This window comes from Saccopteryx leptura, chromosome 6 (genome assembly GCF_036850995.1).
Source record: "Saccopteryx leptura isolate mSacLep1 chromosome 6, mSacLep1_pri_phased_curated, whole genome shotgun sequence".
Lineage (NCBI taxonomy): Eukaryota > Metazoa > Chordata > Mammalia > Chiroptera > Emballonuridae > Saccopteryx > Saccopteryx leptura.
In genome coordinates, this window is record NC_089508.1 from 135,978,410 (window position 1) to 135,998,299 (window position 19,890).

The window sequence follows — 19,890 nt, forward strand, 5'->3', positions numbered from 1 at the left end:
TTAGAGCTGTAAAGCTGAAACTGTAAGACCTTTACAACATGCCCCACCCATGAATGTGACTGTGACCCATCTACATCATTGTGACATCAACATCTCATCAAATAGCTCAGGAACTTTACAGAGCTAAAAGTTGTAATACAGCAACATCTACTGGAAGAAACCTCTCAAAATCAAAATTATTTTTGCCCCTTTTTCCTTTTTCCATTTTTATCTTCTAATTATTTTTTCTTTTTCTTTTTGAATTTCATTTTTAAAATTTTTATATTTTCATTATAATTTTTCTGTAAATATTTTGTTTTTTTATCATTTTGTTTATGATTGATCATATTCCTGTGGTTTTTCATCTTTGCTTGTCATAATTAAAAAAATTTTTCTTATTGTACTTTTATAATTTTTCAATTTTTTAGGTATTTCTTTCAATACCACTCTCAAATGACATCAAGGAAGAAGAAATCAAATACCATGGATACACAAGACAGAGACATAGTTCAGAAAGAATATGAAAATTTTCCAAAAAACATCTCAATCACATGAAAATCTTGTAGTTAAATGATAAAAAATTCAAAATTGAAGTTCTAAAAATACCCAATGAGATGCAATAAGACACCAACAGGCAACTTAATAAGCTCAGAAAACAAGTTAATGAACAAAATGAATACCTCATCTAGAACATTGAAACTCGGCCCTGGCTGGTTGGCTCAGTGGTGGAGCATTGGCCTGGTGTGCAGGAGTCCTGGGTTTGATTTCCAGCCAGGGCACACAGGAGAAGTGCCCATCTGCTTCTCCACCCCTCCCCCTCTCCTTCCTTTCTGTCTCTCTCTTTCCCTCCCACAGCCAAGGCTCCACTGGAGCAAAGTTTGCCTGGGCACTGAGGATGGCTCTGTGGCCTTTGCCTCAGGCGCTAGAATGGCTCTGATTGTGGCAGAGTGACACCCTGGATGGGCAGAGCATTGCCCCCTGGTGGGCATGCCGGGTGGATCCCGGTCGGGAGCATGCAGGAGTCTGTCTGACTGCCTCCCCATTTCCAGCTTCGGAAAAATACAAAAAAAAAAAAAAAAAAAAGGAAAGAAAGAAAAAAAAAGTAGATTGAAACTTTTAAAACAGAGATTAAGAATTTAATACATGAATTGAAGACAGAGGTATAGCAAGTATAACTAATAGAACAAGTCAGATAGAATACAGAATCAGTGACATTGAAGAAAGGCAACTAAAGATGAAACAGAGAGAAAAGGAAAGAGAATCATGAATTAAGAAACCTGAGAGCTCTACAAGAATTTTCTAACTACATCAGAAAGAACTACACAAGAATAATGGGTACATCAAAAGAGGAAGACAGGGAGAAAGGAATGGAGAGCCTATTCAAACAAATAATTAATGAGAATTTCTAAAATCTATGGCAAGAGTTAGAACCTCAAATCCAAAAAGTAAACAGAATGCCAAGTACCACAACCCAAACGGATCTACACCAAGGCACATCATAATAAAACAGTCAAAAATCAATAGAAAAGAAAGAATCCTCAAGGCAGCTAAGGAAAAAAAGACCATAACATATAAAGAAAAACTCATTATGTTATCATAGACTTCTCAAAAGAAACTCTATATACCAGAAGAGAGTGAAACCAAACATTCAAAGTACTACAACAGAGAAATTACCAGCCAAGAATACTATATCTATCAAAGTTATCCTTAAAATATGAAGAAGAAACAAAAAGTTTTGCAGACATACAGAAACTGAGAGAATTGATCACCAGAAAACCCACACTGCAGGAATTTAAAGGGTTTTTTTGAGCAGACACAAAGAACAAAACAAAAACTACAAGTAAAAGTTCCAACAAGGTCATGATGAAACCAAGGATAATCTGTGACAATAACATAAAAGGGGAGAGGATCAAGATCTGTAGCAAAGGAGGGTAGCGTGCAGAAGTACTCATATGACAAAAAACTCTTGTACATATGAACAATTTTTTCTAAACCTAATGATAACCACCCATGAAAAGGCCACTACAGAAATACACAGCTTAAAAAAAAGAAACAGGTGAAAGAAGTATGAAATACTACCAAACAAAAACAACTGACAGAAACAAACAAAAAAAGAGAAGAACCAAATAAGACAGAACTACCAGAAAACAAAACAAAAAATGGCTCTAGGAAATTCTCAAGTGTCAATAATTGCCCTAAAAGTGAATGGACTAAACTCACCAATAAAGAGGCCCAGAGTAGCAGATTAGATAAAAAAAAAAAGCAAAACCCAACCATATGCTGTCTTTGAGAAACATGTCTAAGCCACAAGGCCAAAATTAGATTTAAAGTGAAAGATTGGAAAATAATTCTCTAAGGAAATAATACTCAAAGAAAACAGGTGTAGCCATACTCAATCTGACAATGCTGACTTTAAGCCAAAAAGGGAACCAGAGACAAAGATAGACATTTTATAATGATAGAAGGAACATTGTATCAAGAATACATAATACTTCCTAATATATATGCACTAAACCAGGTAGCATTAAAATATATAAGACATCTACTAACTGATCTGAAAACAGAAGCAGACAAAACCATAATCATACTTGGAGATTTCAAGGCACTATTGATGCCTTTAGATAGATAATCCAAACAGAAAATCAATAAAGAAATATAGGCCTTAAATGACACCATGGACCAAATGGACTTATAGACACTTATAATATATTTCATCCCAAAATATCAGATTATAAATTCTTCTCCAGTGTGCATGGAACATTTTCAAAGATAAACCACATTTTGGTCCAAAAAACTAACATCAGCAAATTCTGGAAGACTGAAATTATACCAAGCATATTTTCTGAATATAAGGCTTTGAAATTAAAACTCAACTGTAAAAAGGAAGTAAAGAATCCACAAAAGTATAAAAATTAAACTATATACTTCTAAAAAATGACTGCATTAAAGAAGCTATACAAGTAGAGATGAGATAAAAAGATATATATAGCCTGACCAGGTAGTGGGCGCAGTGGATAGAACATTGGACCGGGATGTGGAGGACCCAGGTTCGAGACCCTGAGGTCGCCAGCTTGAGCGTGGGTTCATCTGGTTTGAGCAAAGCTCACCAGCTTGGACCCAAGGTTGCTGGCTTGAGCAAGGGGTTACTCAGTCTGTTGAAGGCCCGTGGTCAAGGCACATATGAGAAAGCAATCAATGAACAACTAAGGTGTCGCAACAAAAAACTGATGATTGATGCTTCTCATCTCTCTCTGTTCCTGTCTGTCTGTCTCTATCTATCTCTCTCTCTCCCTTAAAAAAAGTTATATATAGACAAATGACAATATGACATATCAAAATTTCTGAGATGTAGCAAAAGCCATAATAAGAGGAAAGTTTATATCATTAAAGACATATATTAATAAACAAGAGAAATCCCAAATAAAGAACCTAACATCACACCTTAAGGAACTAGAAAAAGAAGAACAGAGGTAACCCAAAGTCAGCAAAAAAGAAGAAATAGTAAAAGTTAAAGAACTAAATGAAATAGAGCACAAAAACCTATAGAAAAAATTAATACAATAAAGAGGTGGTTCTTTAAAAAGATCAATAAAGTTGACAAACTACTGATTAGATTCAGTAAGGAAAAAAGAGAAAAGACTCATATAAACAAAATACAAAATGAAAGAAAAATTACCAGAGACATCATAGATATACAAAAGATCTTGGTAGACTATTATAGAAGATTATACAGCACCAAATTCAACAACCTAGATAAATTGGATAAATTCCTAGAAATAAACATTTTTCCTAGACTGAGCCATGAAGAAGTGGAGAACTTAAATAGATCTGTAGGCAGAGATGAAATAAAAACAACTTTCAAAAACCTCCACAAAACAATTCCAGGACAGGATAGTTACACTAGTACATTCTACCAAACATTCAAAGATTTGGTACCTAACCTTCTCAAAGTCTTCCAAAAAAATAGAATAAGAAGTGATACTCCCCAATATATTTGATGAGGTCAACATAACCTTCATACCAAAACCTAGCAAAGACACCACACACACACACACACACACACACACACACACACTACAGACCAATATCTTTAATAAATACAGATGCAAAAATCCTAAACAAAATACTAGCAAATTGAATATAATAACATATTAAAAAAATAATACATCACAATCAAGTGGGATTCTTTCCAGGAGCACAAGAATGGTTCAACATATGGAAATCAATCAACATAATATACTACATCAATAAAACAAAGTGCAAAAATCATATGATTTTAATCAATAGATGCAGAAAAGGTATTGGATCAGATACAATATCCCTTTCTGTTTAAAATACTCAATAAAATCAGAATAGAAGGAAAACACCTCATCATAAAAAGGCCATATATGACAAACCATCAGCTAATATCATACTAAATGCTGAGAGAGATGATTTTTCCTCTAACAACAGGAAAAAGACAGGCTGCCCACTCTCAGCACTCTTGTTTAACATAGTGCTAGAAGTTTTAGCCAGAGAGGAAGAAGAAAGAAATAAAAGGCATTCATATCAGGAAAGAGGAAGTAAAGTATTACATTTTGCAGAAGACATGATCCTTTATATAGAAAACCCCTAAAACTACAGAAAAACTATTAGAAATAATAAACCAATACAGTAAAGTTACAAAATAAAAAATCAATATACAAATGTTTACTGCTTTTCTATATGCCAACAATTAAACTTGGGAAAATGAATTTTAAAAATTCATTTTAAAATGGTAAAAATGAAAGAAAGAAAGAAAGAAAGAAAGAAAGAGGAAGGAAGGAAGGAAGGAAGGAAAGAAAGATCTAGAAATAAATTTAACAAAGGATTTGAAAGACCTATATACTGAACACTACAAAACATTATTTAAAAAAAATTCAAAAAAACAATGAAATGCAAAAATATTGCACGTTCATGGACTGGAAGAATCAACATAGTTAAAATGGCCATATCACCCAAATCAATATACAAATGCAATCCCACCAAAATCCCAATGTAGGCTTTTAAAGAAATAGAACAAAAAATTGCCAGGTTTGTATGAAACAACAACAAAAAACCCTCAAGAGTTATAGCAATCCTGAGGAAAAAGAATGAAGCCAGAGTTATCACACTACCTGACTTCAAATTATACTGAAGATCCACAATAACCAAAAAAGCATGGGATTCCAAGATGGCAGTAGAGTAGACAGACATTCTAAATGCCACCTCCCAGGACCAAATTGGATTACAACTTAGTTTAACAACAATCATCTTGAAAAACCAACTTTGGACTAAATGGAGTCTAAAACCAAAGATCACAGAAGCCACCACACCAAGATTGTTAGAAAGGGTAGCGATGTGGAAAGGGCTGCCTCGCTCCCAGGAGTCAATGAACACTGAAGGTCCAGAGGGACTTTCACTGCAGGGAGGGTTGTCCTGAGAGGTATGGGTTGTCAGCCCCAGCCTAAAGACCCATAGCCTAGAATAGGTACCCACCCAGCATTTGATGGTGAAAAGAGCCAGAGTTTCTGTCTGTGAGAAAGAGACAAAGCTCTTGGAGATGTAAGCTCCATCTTAAAGGGCCAGTGAAGAAAATCTTGTTCACAGCCAGGGCTCTGGTGGAGGGAGAGGTGAGAGGACTAAAGTTGCATGAGAAGAGTGTAAAGTTGGAAGCCCAGAAAGAGATACTGTGGGGAACAGCCATCAGAACCCCTGTGCTGAGTCATTCTTCAATACAGCAGTCACCATCTTTCTTGGATGCAGCAGTTCCCTCTGAGCAGCATCAGCTTGGGAGAAAGCAACTGCTCCAACCTCGGTAGTCTCTCCAGCCCCAATCATGGGGACTGGGTCACTCTGAGAAGCCAGGAAGCAGAGGGGTATGTCATTAACTCAGTTTTCTGGTATTGAGGTTGGAACTTTCCTGCACATGCTTCCTAGTCTAAGACTGGTGATTTTGCCTCACAGTAAACTAAGTGGAAAATCTCTGGACTGTGGTCAGACCACACCTCTGGGTCTCAGAGGCCACACTCACTGCACTTCTGGGCCCACACCTTACTGAGGTCTGTAAAAATTCTGAATTGAATGATACCTGGGGCTGAGCTGCGCATACACACCTGCCACCCTTCCTAATCCCTGAATTGCTGTAGGCTCTAGACTCTACCAAAGTTTTTTTTCAGTGGCTGATAACAACAAGCAGCCGGCTTACAGAGGCTGCAAAAGGCAGGAATCAATGAACTTTTGCCTTTTAAGCAAACCTTCCCCCAAGCCCAGAGGGAGTAAAAGCCAGCCTTGGTGTTCAGCTTAGTATTTACGTGTGCTCCTGGTTCCAGCAGAGACAGCGACAAACTCTAGATTGCTTGTGGCGCCAACAATGTGCCTGAGGGCAAATCATGGCCAGTGTCTCCCACTGATCTGTGCCAGAGAGGCCCAGGGTTGGCTTATCCAGTTGCCAGCTGCTGAGAGCATTGGTTCAGGACCTAACAATACAGGCTAGAGTGGTATCCTAAGGAAGGGCTCCTCACACCTGGCCCACCTGAGGCAAGTTCTGCTTTCTGTGATCAGCACCTGCACAGTGGCTCATGTGCATTAAATAGGGTGAAGCTTCAGTCAGCTGCCCTGAGTGCTGGATATTCTGTCCCACTGGGCTACATTGCACAGGGGGAAGGGATGCTTGCAGCATAAACATTTAAAGTGTGGGTTCCTGTGACCCTATTGTTGGATCTGGCTGAAGTGCTTAGCCACTCTCTAGTGGGGCACAGTCAGCCCCAGGAGAAGAATCTCTCAGTCTTCCTCCTTGAGTCCAGGGTGTCACCAACTGTAAGAACTTCCACAAAGGGGACTAATTGGACCCACTCAATTTGAACCTGCTGCTCATCTTGTTGGGGAAAAGTAAAATTTGAGTATCCAGTGGTGGCTGAGGAATTAGGTTCTGGAGTAGAGGTCACATTCCTCATACTGAGCGCTCCTGATCAACAGAACCCTGAAGTAAGGGGTCACACTAAAGATGTATTCCCAACTTCAGCTTCCATATCCCAATAAGTTTACAACCTGTAGAGTGCTTGGTTGGGTGAGGCCAGTCAGAGCCCACATTACAGTCTTTCCACAGAAGACTGTATGAGAAGACCACTCACCTGCAAAAGAAAGTGGAGCTGCTGAAAAGTGGAAGTAAATCTTATAAAGCTTGAAGCTCTTATGGAGCAGCTGTCATCCCTAAGCAGGATGAAGCTGATCTTTAAATACAGGTTGGCCCATCCTACACTACCCAGGAACTGAAAGCACAGGCACAAAAAGCAAAAAGAGCAGTAGCTGCAGACACATAGCCCACAGTTACAAACAATGTCTGATGTGAACCCAAGAAGATCTAAAACCAACACAACTGGGAGTGGTTGGCAAACAGCACCAACCCTAGACTCAGCTAGCTACACAAGCAGCACACTCAAAGGAGGATTGTAGCAGGCATCAGACACTAAAAAAGAAATACGCCCAACAGGAAAGACATTGAACAGGATATAATACATATGATTAAGGCTGACCCTTAGAGCCATCCAACCTGAAGCAATAACAATACCCATGAAAGAGCCAACTGTATTTAATACTCACATACAACAAGAGGAAAAATAGTACCCTCAAGATGCATTTCAAGAGCAAAAAAAATAACATGGCCTGGAGGTCAGTACAACTGAGCAAATCTTCCTCATAAAGACACCACAAAAATTTCAGTCAGACAGCGCTACCTAACAGAAAAAATGGGTAGACAGAGAAATGTGACCCAAATGCATCAACAAGAGAAATCCCCAGAAAAAGAACTAAATAAAATTTAAGTAATCAAATGATCAGAAGTAGAGTTTAAAATAATGATGTTTAGAATGCTCAAAAACTTAGAGAACATTGGATGGTCATAATAAATTCCTAAATAAAGAAACAGCAAGCATCAAAAAGAACATTGTCATCATAAAAAAGAAAAAGTCAGAAATGACAAATACAATATCAGAAATAAAGTCTGCACTAGAAAAAGTGACAGCAGGCTAAATAAAGCAGAGAATCGAATCAGTGATGTAAAAATCAAGACAAATATAAGCATTGAAGCAGAGCAGCAAAGCAAAAAGAGGCACAAATAGACTGAGGAAGGTCTAAGAGACCCTGTGACAACATGAAGAAAACAAATTCCACATCATAGGGGTTCCTGAAGGAGAAAAGAACAAACAAGGGATAGAGAACCTGTTTAAAAAATCATAGCTGAAAATTTTCCTAAATTGATGAAGGAAAAAGTCAACTTCAAGAAGTACAGAGAATCCCATTAAAGAGGAACTCAAGAAGACCTACAGCAAGACACATCATAATTAAAGTGTCAAAATGAAGAGACAAAGAAAGAATCCTAAAAGCTGCGAGAAGCAGTTAATTATCTACAGAAAAGCCCTCATAAGGATGACATCTGACTTCTCAACAGAAACATTTGAGGACAGAGGGCATTGGCAAATATTCAAAGTGATGCAAAACAAAAACCAACAAGCAAGACTACTTTATCCAGTAAGGTTATCATTTAAAATAGAAGGAGAAATAAAAAGATTCTCAGAAAAAAAGACTAAAAAAATTCATTACAACCAAACCAGTACTGCAAAAAAATGTTAAGAGGCCTGTTAGAAAAGGGCAAAATAGAAAAAAATCAAGAGAAAGAAGATTGTAGATTTAAAGAATAAAATGGTAATAAATAAGTATATATTAATAATAACCTTAAATGTAAATAAATTAAATGTTGCAATCAAAAGACATACTGTAGCTGCATGGACAAAAATACAGGACCTGTATATATGCTTTCTACAAGAGACCAACATCAGAACAAAAGACACACAAAGACTGAAAGTGAAAGAATAGGGAAAAAGAATTTCGTGCAAATGGAAAAGAAAAAAAAGCTGGAGTAGCAAAACTTATAACTGACAAAAGAGCCTTTAAAACAAAAACTACAGTAAGAGATAAAAAGGGTCACTATACAATGATAAAAAAAAAACCAATCCAAGTGGAGGATATAACCATTGTAAATATTTATGCGCCTAACGCAGGAACACCTAAATACCCAAAGCAGATTTTGATGAACATAAAGGTGAGATTGACAGCAATCTTATAATATAATAGTAGGAGATTTTAATACCCCACTAACATCAGTGGACAAGTCCTCCAGAGAGACAGTTAACAAAGAAACTGCAGCCTTGAATGACACACCACATCAACTGGATTTAAGTGATCTTCAGAAACTTTCACCTCAAAGTAGAGGAATATGCATTCTTTTCAAGTGCTCCTGGTACAATTTCTAGGATAGACCACATGTTAGGACACAGAACAAGTCTCAACAAATTTAAGAAGATTGAAACCATATCAAGCATCATCTCTGATGAAAATGACATGAAACTAAAAATCAACCACAATAGAAAAACTGAAAAACATTCAAACACTTGGAGGCTAAACAGCATGCAATTAAATAATGAATAGATTAACAATTAGATCAAGAAAAAAAATATCATAAAAAATTTTCATAAACAAATAAAAATAAACATACAATGACTCAAAATTTATGGTATACAGCAAAAGCAGTCCTGAGAGGGAACTTCATAACATGACAGGCTATCTTAAAAAGCAAGAAAAAGCTAAAATACACAACTTAACCCTGCATCTAAAAGAACTAGAAAAAGAATGACAAAGCTCAGAGGAAGTAGAAGGAAGAAAATAATGAAGATTAGAGTGGAAATAAATGACATAAATGCTAAATGAACCAAAACAAAACAAAACAAAATATGAATGAAACCAAGAGCTGGTTATCTGAAAAGGTAAACAAGATTGACAAAGCTTTAACCAGACTCATCAAGAAAAAAGAGAGGACTCAGGTAAGTAAAATTAGAAATGAAAGTGGAGAAGTAACAACTTACACTACAGAGATACAAAAGACTGTAAGAAAATACTATGAAGATCTATATGCCAAAAAATTGAACAACCTAGGTGAAATAAATAAATTTCTAGAAACATACTATTTTCCAAAACTCAATCTGGAAAAATCAGAAAACCTAAACAGACCGATTATAGCAAATGAAATTGAAACAGTTATCAAAAAATTCCCAGCAGTCCTGGACCAAATGGCTTCATAGGTGAATTTTACCAAATATTCAAAGAAGATCTAACACCAATCCTTCTCAAGCTATTTCAAAAAAATTCAGGAGGAGGGAAGACTTCCAAGCTCCTTTTATAAGGCAAGCATTATCCTCATTCCAATAGCAGGTAAAAATACAAGAAAGAAAGAAAACTACAGGCCAATATTCCTGATAAACATAGATGCTAAAATTCTCAACATAATATTAGCAAACCAGGCCCTGGCCAGTTGGCTCGGTGGTAGAGTGTCGGCCTGGCGTGCGGAAGTCCCAGGTTTGATTCCCAGCCAGGGCACACAGGAGAGGCGCCCATCTGCTTCTCCACCCCTCCCCCTCTCCTTCCTCTCTGTTTCTCTCATTCCCTCCCGCAGCCAAGTCTCCATTGGAGCAAAAGATGGCCCGGGCGCTGAGGGTGGCTCCATGACCTCTGCCTCAGGCGCTAGAATGGCTCTGGTCATGACAGAGCAATGCCCCGGATGGGCAGAGCATCGCCCCCTGGTGGGCATGCCGGGTGGATCCCGGTCGGGTGCATGCGGGAGTCTGTCTGACTGCCTCCCCGTTTCCAGCTTCAGGAAAAAAAAAAAAATTTTAGCAAACCAGATCCAGCAATACATTAGAAAGATCATACATTATGATCAAATGGGATTTATTCCAGGGAGGCAAAACTGTAACAATATTCACAAATCAATCAATATGATTCATCAAATAAACAAAATGAAGGATAGAAATCACAAAATTATATCAATAGATGCAGAAAAAGCATTTGATAAAATCCAGCATCCATTTATGATCAAAACTCTTAGCAAAATGGGAATAAAGGAAACATTCCTCAACATAATAAAGGCCATCTATGACAAACCAACAGCCAACATCATACTCAATGGGCAAAAATTAAAAGCAATCTTTTTCAGATCAGGAACAAGGCAGGGGTGCTCCCTTTCATCACTGTTATTCAATGTATTTCTGAAAGTCTTAGCCACAGCAGTCAGACAAGAAGAAAAAATAAAGGCATCCAAATTGGAAAAAAAGAAGTAAAACTATCATTATTTGGTGATGATATGATATTGTACATAGAAAACTCTAAAGTCTCAATCAAAAATGCTACTAGACCCAATAAATAAAATTGGCAAAGTGGCCAAATATAAAATTAATATTCAGAAAGCAGTGGCACCTTACCAGGCAGTGGCACAGTGGTTAGAGTGATAGATTGGGACATGGAGGACCGAGTTTCAAAATCCTGAAGTTGACAGCTTGAGCACAAGCTCATCTGGTTTGAGCAAGGCTCACCAGCATGAGCCCAAGGTCACTGGTCACTCTGTCTGCTATAGCCCTTTGGTCAAGGCACATATGAGAAAGCAATCAAAGAGCAACTAATTGGTACAACAAAGAATTGATGCTTCTCATATCTCTCCCTTTCTGTCTGTCTGTCCCTATTAGTTACTCTATCTGACTCTCCTATCACTGTCACAAAAAAGTAATCAGTGGCGTTTTTATACACCAACAAAAAACTGTCTGAAAGAAAAATTAAGAAAACAATCCCCTTCACTATTGCAACAACAGGAAAATAAAATAAAATACCTGGGAATAAATTTAACCAAGGAAGTAAAAGACTTTTACTCAGAAAATTATAAGACATTCAAAAAATAAATCAAGGAAGATACAAACAAGTGGAAGCATATACTATGTTCATGGATAGAAAGAATAAACATCATTGAAATGTCTATACTACAGAAAGCAATCTATAAATTCAATGCAATTCCTATCAAAATACCAATGGCATAAGAAATGATGATATTGGATCATTTACAACATGGATGGACCTTGATAACATTATATTGAGTGAAATAAGTAAATCAGAAAAAATAAGAACTATATGATTTCATACATAGGTGGGACATAAAAATGAGACTCAGGAACATGGACAAGAAAAAAAATATCAATGGCATACCTCAAAGATCCAGAAGAAATATTCCAAAAAAATTAATGTACCAAAAAATAAAAATAAAAAACATGAATAACCTCAGCAACCTTAAAAATGAAGAATAAATTGGAAGGTATCACACTTCCTGATATCAAATTATATGACAAGGCCACAGTAATCAAAACAGCTTGGTACTGGCATAAGAACAGGCATACAGATCAATGGGAGAGAATAGAGAACCCAGAAATAAACCCACAGCTTAATGTTCTGTTGATATTTGACAAAGGATGTAAGAGTATACAGTGGAGTAAAGACAGTCTATTTAATAAACGGTGCTGGGAAAATTGGACAGGTACATGTACAAGTATGAAACTAGACCACCAACTTACACCATTCACATAAGTAAACTCAAAGTGGATAAAAGACTTAAATGTAAGTTGCAAAAACATAAATATCTTAGAAGAAAACATAGGCAGTAAACTCTCTAATATTTCTCATAGCAATATTTTTGCAGATATATTTCCACAGGCAAATGAAATAAAGAAAATAAACAAACTGAACCATATCAAACTAAAAAGGTTTTACACAGTAAAAGACACCATTAACAAAATAAAAAAACAGCCCACACAATGGGAGAACATATTTGCCAATACGTCTGATAAGGGGTTAATAACCAAAATTTATAAAGACTTCTAAAACTCAACACCAGGAAGGTAAACAATTCAATTAAAAACTGAGCAGGCCCTGGCCAGTTGGCTCAGCGGTAGAGCGTCGGCCTGGCGTGCGGGGGACCCGGGTTTGATTCCCAGCCAGGGCACATAGGAGAAGCGCCCATTTGCTTCTCCACCCCCCCTCCTTCCTCTCTGTCTCTCTCTTCCCCTCCCGCAGCCGAGGCTCCATTGGAGCAAAGATGGCCCGGGCGCTGGGGATGGCTCCTTGGCCTCTGCCCCAGGTGCTAGAGTGGCTCTGGTCACGGCAGAGCGATGCCCCGGAGGGGCAGAGCATTGCCCCCTGGTGGGCAGAGCGTTGCCCCTGGTGGGCGTGCCGGGTGGATCCCGGTCAGACGCATGCGGGAGTCTGTCTGACTGTCTCTCCCTGCTTCCAGCTTCAGAAAAATACAAAAAAAAAAAAAAAAAAAACTGAGCAAGGAAATGAATAGACAGTTCTCCCAAGAGGACTTAGAGATAGCCAATAGGCATATGAAAAAATGTTCAATGTTACTAATCATCAGAGAAATATAAATTGAAACCATAATGAGATACTACCTCACACCTGTCAGAATTGCACTCATTAACAAAACTACACTCATTAAGTGCTGGTGAGGGTGTGGAAAAAAGTGAACCCACTTGCAATTCTGGTGGGAATGCAGACTTGTGCAGCCACTGTGAAGAACTGTATGGGGTTTCCTCAAAAAATTAAAAATAAAATTGCCCTTTGATCCAGCTATCCCACTTTTAGGAATACATCCTAAGAATACTAAATCACTGATTCAAAAGAAGACATGCAACCCCATGTGTATTGCAGCATTTTTTACATTAGCCAAGATCTGGAAACAGCCAAAGTGTTTGTCAGTGGACGAGTGGATTAAAAAGCTGTAGTACATATACACAATAGAATATTACATGGCTGTTAAAAAGAAAGAAATCTTACCTTTTGTGACAGCATGGATAGAGCTGGAGATTATTATGCTAAATGAAATAAGCCAGGTAGAGAAAGACAAATATCATATGATCTCACTTATATGTGGAATCTAATGAACAAAGTGAACTGAGGAATGGAATAGAGGAAAAGGCAGGGTGACAGGGAGCAAAGGACAGCTGACAGAAGGAAGGGGGATGTGCTGATAGGATCAGAAAAGGTAAAGTGATTAGTGAAATTATATATAAATATAATTTCAATTATATATATAATCATCAGTTCAGATGCTATATATATATATAACACAGACATACAATAACAAGGCAGCAAATCTCAGAGGTAAGGGGAAAGGGAGTTAGGGGGAGGGAGGCAAAGAAGGTGTAATGGGGGACATAGGTGTGGTGGTGAGGGCATATTATTGAGTGGGACACTAAAATTCATGTTAATAAATTAAAATTAATAAAAATTAAAAAAGCATGGTATTGGTAGGAAAACAGACAAATAGACCAATTGGACAGAACTGAGAGGCCAGAAATAAAACTACATATATAGACAAATCGTCTTTGACAAAGGAGCTAAAAAACACAATATGGAGAAAAGAATGCCTCTTCAATAAATGGCACTTGGAAAATTAGAAAACCACATATAAAAGAATAAAACTTGACTGCAGTTTGTCCCCCTGCACAAAAATCAAATCAAAATGGATCGAAGTCCTAAATATAAGACCTGAAACTATAAATTACATAGAAGAAAACATAGGTACCAAGCTTACGTAAATCAAGGCTCCAATAAGATAACAACTCACACCTGTTACATTGGCTATTATCAACAAGACAGGTAATAACAAGTGTTGGAGAGGAGCTCCAGTGGCGCAATCGGTTAGCGCGCGGTACTTATACAACAAGTGTTGGAGAGGCTGTGGAAAAAAAGGAACCCTCATTCATTGCTGGAGGAAATGCAAATTAGTAAAACCATTATGCAAAAAAGTATGGTGGTTCCTCAAAAAATTAAGAATAGAATTACCATGTGACCCAGAAATCCCTGTACTGGGAATATACCGCAAAGAACTTGCAAACATTGGTACATGAAGATACATGCACCCCATGTTCATCACAGCATTATTCACAGTGTCCAAGACATGGAAACACCCAAAGTGTCCCTCAATAGAGGATTGGATAAAGAAGAAGTGGTACATATATACAGTGGACTACTACTCAGCCATAAAAAAATGATGACATAGTGCCATTTAGGGCAACATGGATAGACCTTGGGAATATTCTACTAAGTAAAGTAAGTAAATCAGAAAAAGCTAAGAAGTATATGATTTCAGACATAGGTGGGATATTAAACTGAGACTGACGAACATAGGTAAAAATGAAGTGGTTATCAGGGGAAAGCGCACATAGGGAGAGGGGGTAGGGTGTGAGAGAAAGGGAGGAGGTTGGGGAAAGGGTGTAAAGAGAAACAAATACATTGTAAGAGAAAATGATTTGACTTTGGGTGATGGGTATACAATATAATAACAGTTCAGTTGCTATAGAAATGTTTCCCTGAAAGCTATGTCCACTTATTGATCAATGTCACCATGTTAAAGTTAATTTTCTAAATAAAATTTTAAAAAATGTTCTCATTTTTGTTGAATTCAAATAGGTCTGGCACAAATGTATAATGTACATTTTTCAGAAGCTACTAAACTCAGAGGGTTGAAGTTCTAAAAAGTTCTACAATTTTGTGGATTTTTGTTATCAATGTTTACAAAGTCATTTTCGCATCAGGCTAATGGTATAAAAGTGGAGGCAACTGTACCTGGACAAACATTTTCCAGGAAGTAAAGATGTTTGCCTGGCTATAAAAAGTTTTGCATTCTGACATCTTGTTTAAGATGAATTCCAGACATGTTTGAGGTTAGAAAATCTGCTGCACTCACAGACAAATGTTCTACCATTTATTGACTCTGAAAATAATGTAAAGATTCAGCCAAGATTGTTCTGCCCTGAGATGGTGAAGGCTCATTATTGAATTACTCATCTTCTCAGGTCTGCACATTCTATTTGCTCTAAGGCTTACCCGATGCCTGGTTGTTATTCAAATCATTGGACTCTAGGATCCTAGTATCTCACTCTCAAATGTGACCCTACAGTTCAATGTTTGTTTTGCAAAATATATGTTACCACAACAAAGCCTACTTAGTAAATGATTTCATAGACTCAAAGCCAGAACTGTTGGTGATGTGTAGAAGATTTGGTGGAGTATTGAGAAAACTATTGGGGTTGAAATAAAGGTGTTAAGGTTAATTCACGTACATCTCTCTTACTCTCATTCTCACTTTCTCTTCAAATCTACTTTTTGAAAAGTTATTAAGTGTAAATTCATACCATCATTGCATACCACTTAAATGAAACTCATCAAAAAGTTAAAAAAAGAAAAAAGATCAAGACTTTTCACCTCCGTAAGGGAACTTATGTTTTAGTAGTATGAAGATGCAAGGCTCAGTTGACTAGACTGCCTCTAATGCCTGCTACCACCAACTCAGAGCCACTCCACCAGCACAAATGCAACTCATTCGGTGACCGTTTCAGCTCTTGCAGCTGCCAGGTCTTGGCCTGAAGCTGAAGCTGGAGCTCTTGAACTCATAGTTGTTTCTCTTACAACTGCTGCTATCAGCATTTAGCTTCTAGGGTAAACTGCAACTTCTGAACCCCCAATTCTTTCTCCACCATTGTACCAGCTCAAGCCATAGTTGGTTCTCAGCCTCTAGCCTGAACTGGAAGTCTTGAGTTTGCAACTTTTTCTCCAGTGACCATTACAGCTCATGACATTGTTGGCATTCAGTCTTCAGCTCATCCTGGAGCTTTTGACCTCATGCAGCTTCTCACACAAAGCTTTCAGTTTCTTCTTGCAGGCCTATAAAAAACACTTGGCCCACTGCCCACAACAGAATAACCTCAGGAAACCATATGCTGGAGAACAACTGCCACTCCTCTATATCAACCTTCAAGGATATTAGCTGCTCCATACTGATCTGTTCCAAATCCTGCTCACAGTGCCAGATATAATGCTGATGGCTGAGGCCAGGCAGGTACAATTGGATTTAGGCAGATGGTAGAGGAACTACAAAGCCAGAAAATTTTAGGCTATTCCTGTTTATTGGATTTCCCCAACGGCAAGGGAGCAAACAGGCAGGGGAAAACTTTTTCTCCTGGTAGCAGGCAAGTGAACAGGAAAATGGTCCATTGCAGTGGTGGGCAAGCAATCCACACTGAGGGAAAGCGCCCATAGCCTTATATAGCCAAAGTACTTTCTGAATCACTAATATTTTATTTCAAGTAATTTCTCCCTCTCCAATAGGAAGAAACATTTGTTTAATATACACTAGCATGATAAAGTTCTCACTGGTTTTTGTTTGGTCCCCCCATTCAGTATTTTTTTTTTTTTGTATTTTTTCTGAAGCTGGAAACAGGGAGAGACAGTCAGACAGACTCCCGCATGTGCCCGACCGGGATCCAACCGGCACGCCCACCAGGGGCGACGCTCTGCCCACCAGGGGGCGATGCTCTGCCCCTCCGGGGCGTCGCTCTGCTGCGACCAGAGCCACTCTAGCGCCTGGGGCAGAGGCCAAGGAGCCATCCCCAGCGCCCGGGCCATCTTTGCTCCAATGGAGCCTTGGCTGCAGGAGGGGAAGAGAGAGACAGAGAGGAAGGAGACGGGGGGGGGGGGGTGGAGAAGCAAATGGGCGCTTCTCCTATGTGCCCTGGCCGGGAATCAAACCCGGGTCCCCCGCACGCCAGGCTGACGCTCTACCGCTGAGCCAACCGGCCAGGGCTCAGTATTTTTTAATTTATACAAAAGGCATAGAAATGCCATTTGTAAGTAGTTTTCAGTTAGCCCAATGGTTCTCAAACTTTTTGAAGTTGGGGCACATTTAAAATCATACAAATAATTGTAGGCACACTATATACAAATTTCTGAGAAATATGCTATAATAAGTCAAATATTAAAGAAAAAATATAAAGTCGAGCGTGCTATTATGGTAATTAAACAAAATAAATACAACAGAATTAAAATTTATTCTGACATTAAAAAACATTTCTATGTTACATTTTTTGAGTTATGCTTTTTAGAATTAATAAAAAAAGGGTTAAAAAATAAAAAATGACAAAAAAGTTATCTTTATATATATATAGATATATTCTTAATAAGATTTAGTAAATTTGGCAGATCCTGGCACAAATGTTTAAGTTTTTTCATTTTTGTGTTTATGAGAAATATGAGCCTGATGTCCTAGCAATTTCTTCAATGTTTGGGCATATATTTGAAAGGCAAACTCTCATTTCCTTGTCAATACATTGAAGAATTCCTCTCTTTTTACTCTTGTGTTGAGGGTAGAAAATCCTAATTCACATAAATAAGGTGTTGAAAATTATAGTAAAATGTTCAAAGCTTTTTTTTATATTGCCACATATCCTTCTTTTATAGAAATCCAAAAGGCTTCAAGAGACAATTCCTTATGTTTAATTGTCAATCCAAAACCCTCAGCATATATATCATCTTAACTTTACACCAAAGGATAGAAGAAACTTGCCTCCAGTCTTTCTGGGGAACATGGCGGGGGTAGTGTAAACAATCCAGCACCACAGCTTAACAGCCTTTTGCAACCTAATCAGGCAAGTGAAGTGGAGAATTGGGCAAACTGTCAGCTTACAGCCAATTCCCCACACCTCTGTCTCCCAAAAATCTAAACTCCCAAAACCCTGTTGGTTTATTGGTCCCCAACAGGCACATATTTCTCTGGAATACCATAGGGCATACCTGGAAATCTTCTAGGGCACACCAGTGCATCCTGGCACACACTTTGATAACCACTGAGTTAGCCTAACAGATGTGTTGAGAACTAAGGTAAAAAAGTATAGACTTTGAGAAAAATCACAGAATAAGAATCAAAAGATTATTTAAAACCATGATCTGCAACTAGCTAACTGTGTGGCCATAAGTACATTAGTCAAGCTATTTGAGCAGTTTACTCATTTATATAAAAAAAAAATCAAGATTTTAGTCTTCTCTGGGCCTTCCATTTTATTTTTTTAAATTTGTTTATTGATTTTAGAGAGAAAGAAAAGGAGAGAGAGACAGACAGAAACATTGATCTGCTCCTGTATGTGCTTTGACTAGGGATTAAAACAGTGACTTTTGCATATCAGGATGATGCTTTAACCAACTGACCTATCTGACCGGGGCAAGGTCTTACATTTTAAAATGCTATGACTAAAATCAGTCACTTAATTATAAGCTAAAAATAAATTAAAACATATAAATGTAAATATTTAAAACCAAAAAATTAAAAAATGTGTTCCAAAGGATTTATTATTCACTGTTATTAAGCATGAGTTTGTTAGAAACATCAGGCTTTCTATTGAAGCTTAACATTTCCCTAATAAAAAGTGGTATGCTTTTTAATAAGGTTGTTTTCAGATCTCCTTCTTTATTATTTTAAGATGCTTGTCTGCCTACCTATCCATAATCCATCAACATTTCTTCCTATTTGTATGCACATACACATATACAAAAATAACAACAAATGGAAAATAAAGAAGCACAGAGTTAGGTCTGACCAAAGCAGAAGGAAAAATCTTACAGGAGCTGCTGAATTTTTTACTGTGACACTTGGGGTAGTAGCTCGCAGGGCTCCACTCACTCCATGGTAGTATTTGAAGCAGATCTTAGTTTCACCTGAAAGACAAAAATAAAATTGGACTAAGAATTAAGGTATAACTCAGCAAAAAATAGCCAGGGCCAAAGCTAACACCCTCAGCAACTGCAACGTCATTTCTCTGGTGGACCCTGAGAAAGCACACATATACTAAGAAGGGCACCCAGTGGCTGACTGGGTTCAAATCTAAAAAATACAGGCTAGCAGTAATTTTAAACAGGGACCTTTTAATCAAGAAAACTGCAGCTCAGCCTAAACCTGCACTAAGCCACCTACTTCCTGCAGTAAACTGCCTTCCTGCTCTATGTTTCTGCCATCTGAAGCAGCCTTTGTAAAGGAGTCTCTGGAATCCTATTTCAACCAATGAGACTGAGACTTTCTCCCTTCAGTCAGAGCTGCATAGCTATAGCTCTATCAACTTCTTTACCAACCAATCAGAGCAGCTTGGTTCTGACCAATCAGGAGAATGCCTTTTGGCACAAACAGTGAGGATTCAGAGTCCTCATTTGCAG

The 19,890-nt window shown here is 37.9% G+C and overlaps 1 protein-coding gene across 2 annotated transcripts in view; it reads right to left on the reverse strand.

The window, feature by feature from the left end:
* The window catches only part of HECW1 (HECT, C2 and WW domain containing E3 ubiquitin protein ligase 1), a 512,769-nt gene that overhangs the window by 330,248 nt on the left and 162,631 nt on the right, over window positions 1–19,890 (reverse strand). For both annotated transcript variants that reach the window (XM_066342679.1, XM_066342680.1), the window contains one exon: window positions 19,304–19,398. In XM_066342679.1, coding sequence (XP_066198776.1) covers window positions 19,304–19,398 — 95 coding nt within the window. The remainder of the gene's footprint in view (window positions 1–19,303; window positions 19,399–19,890) is intronic.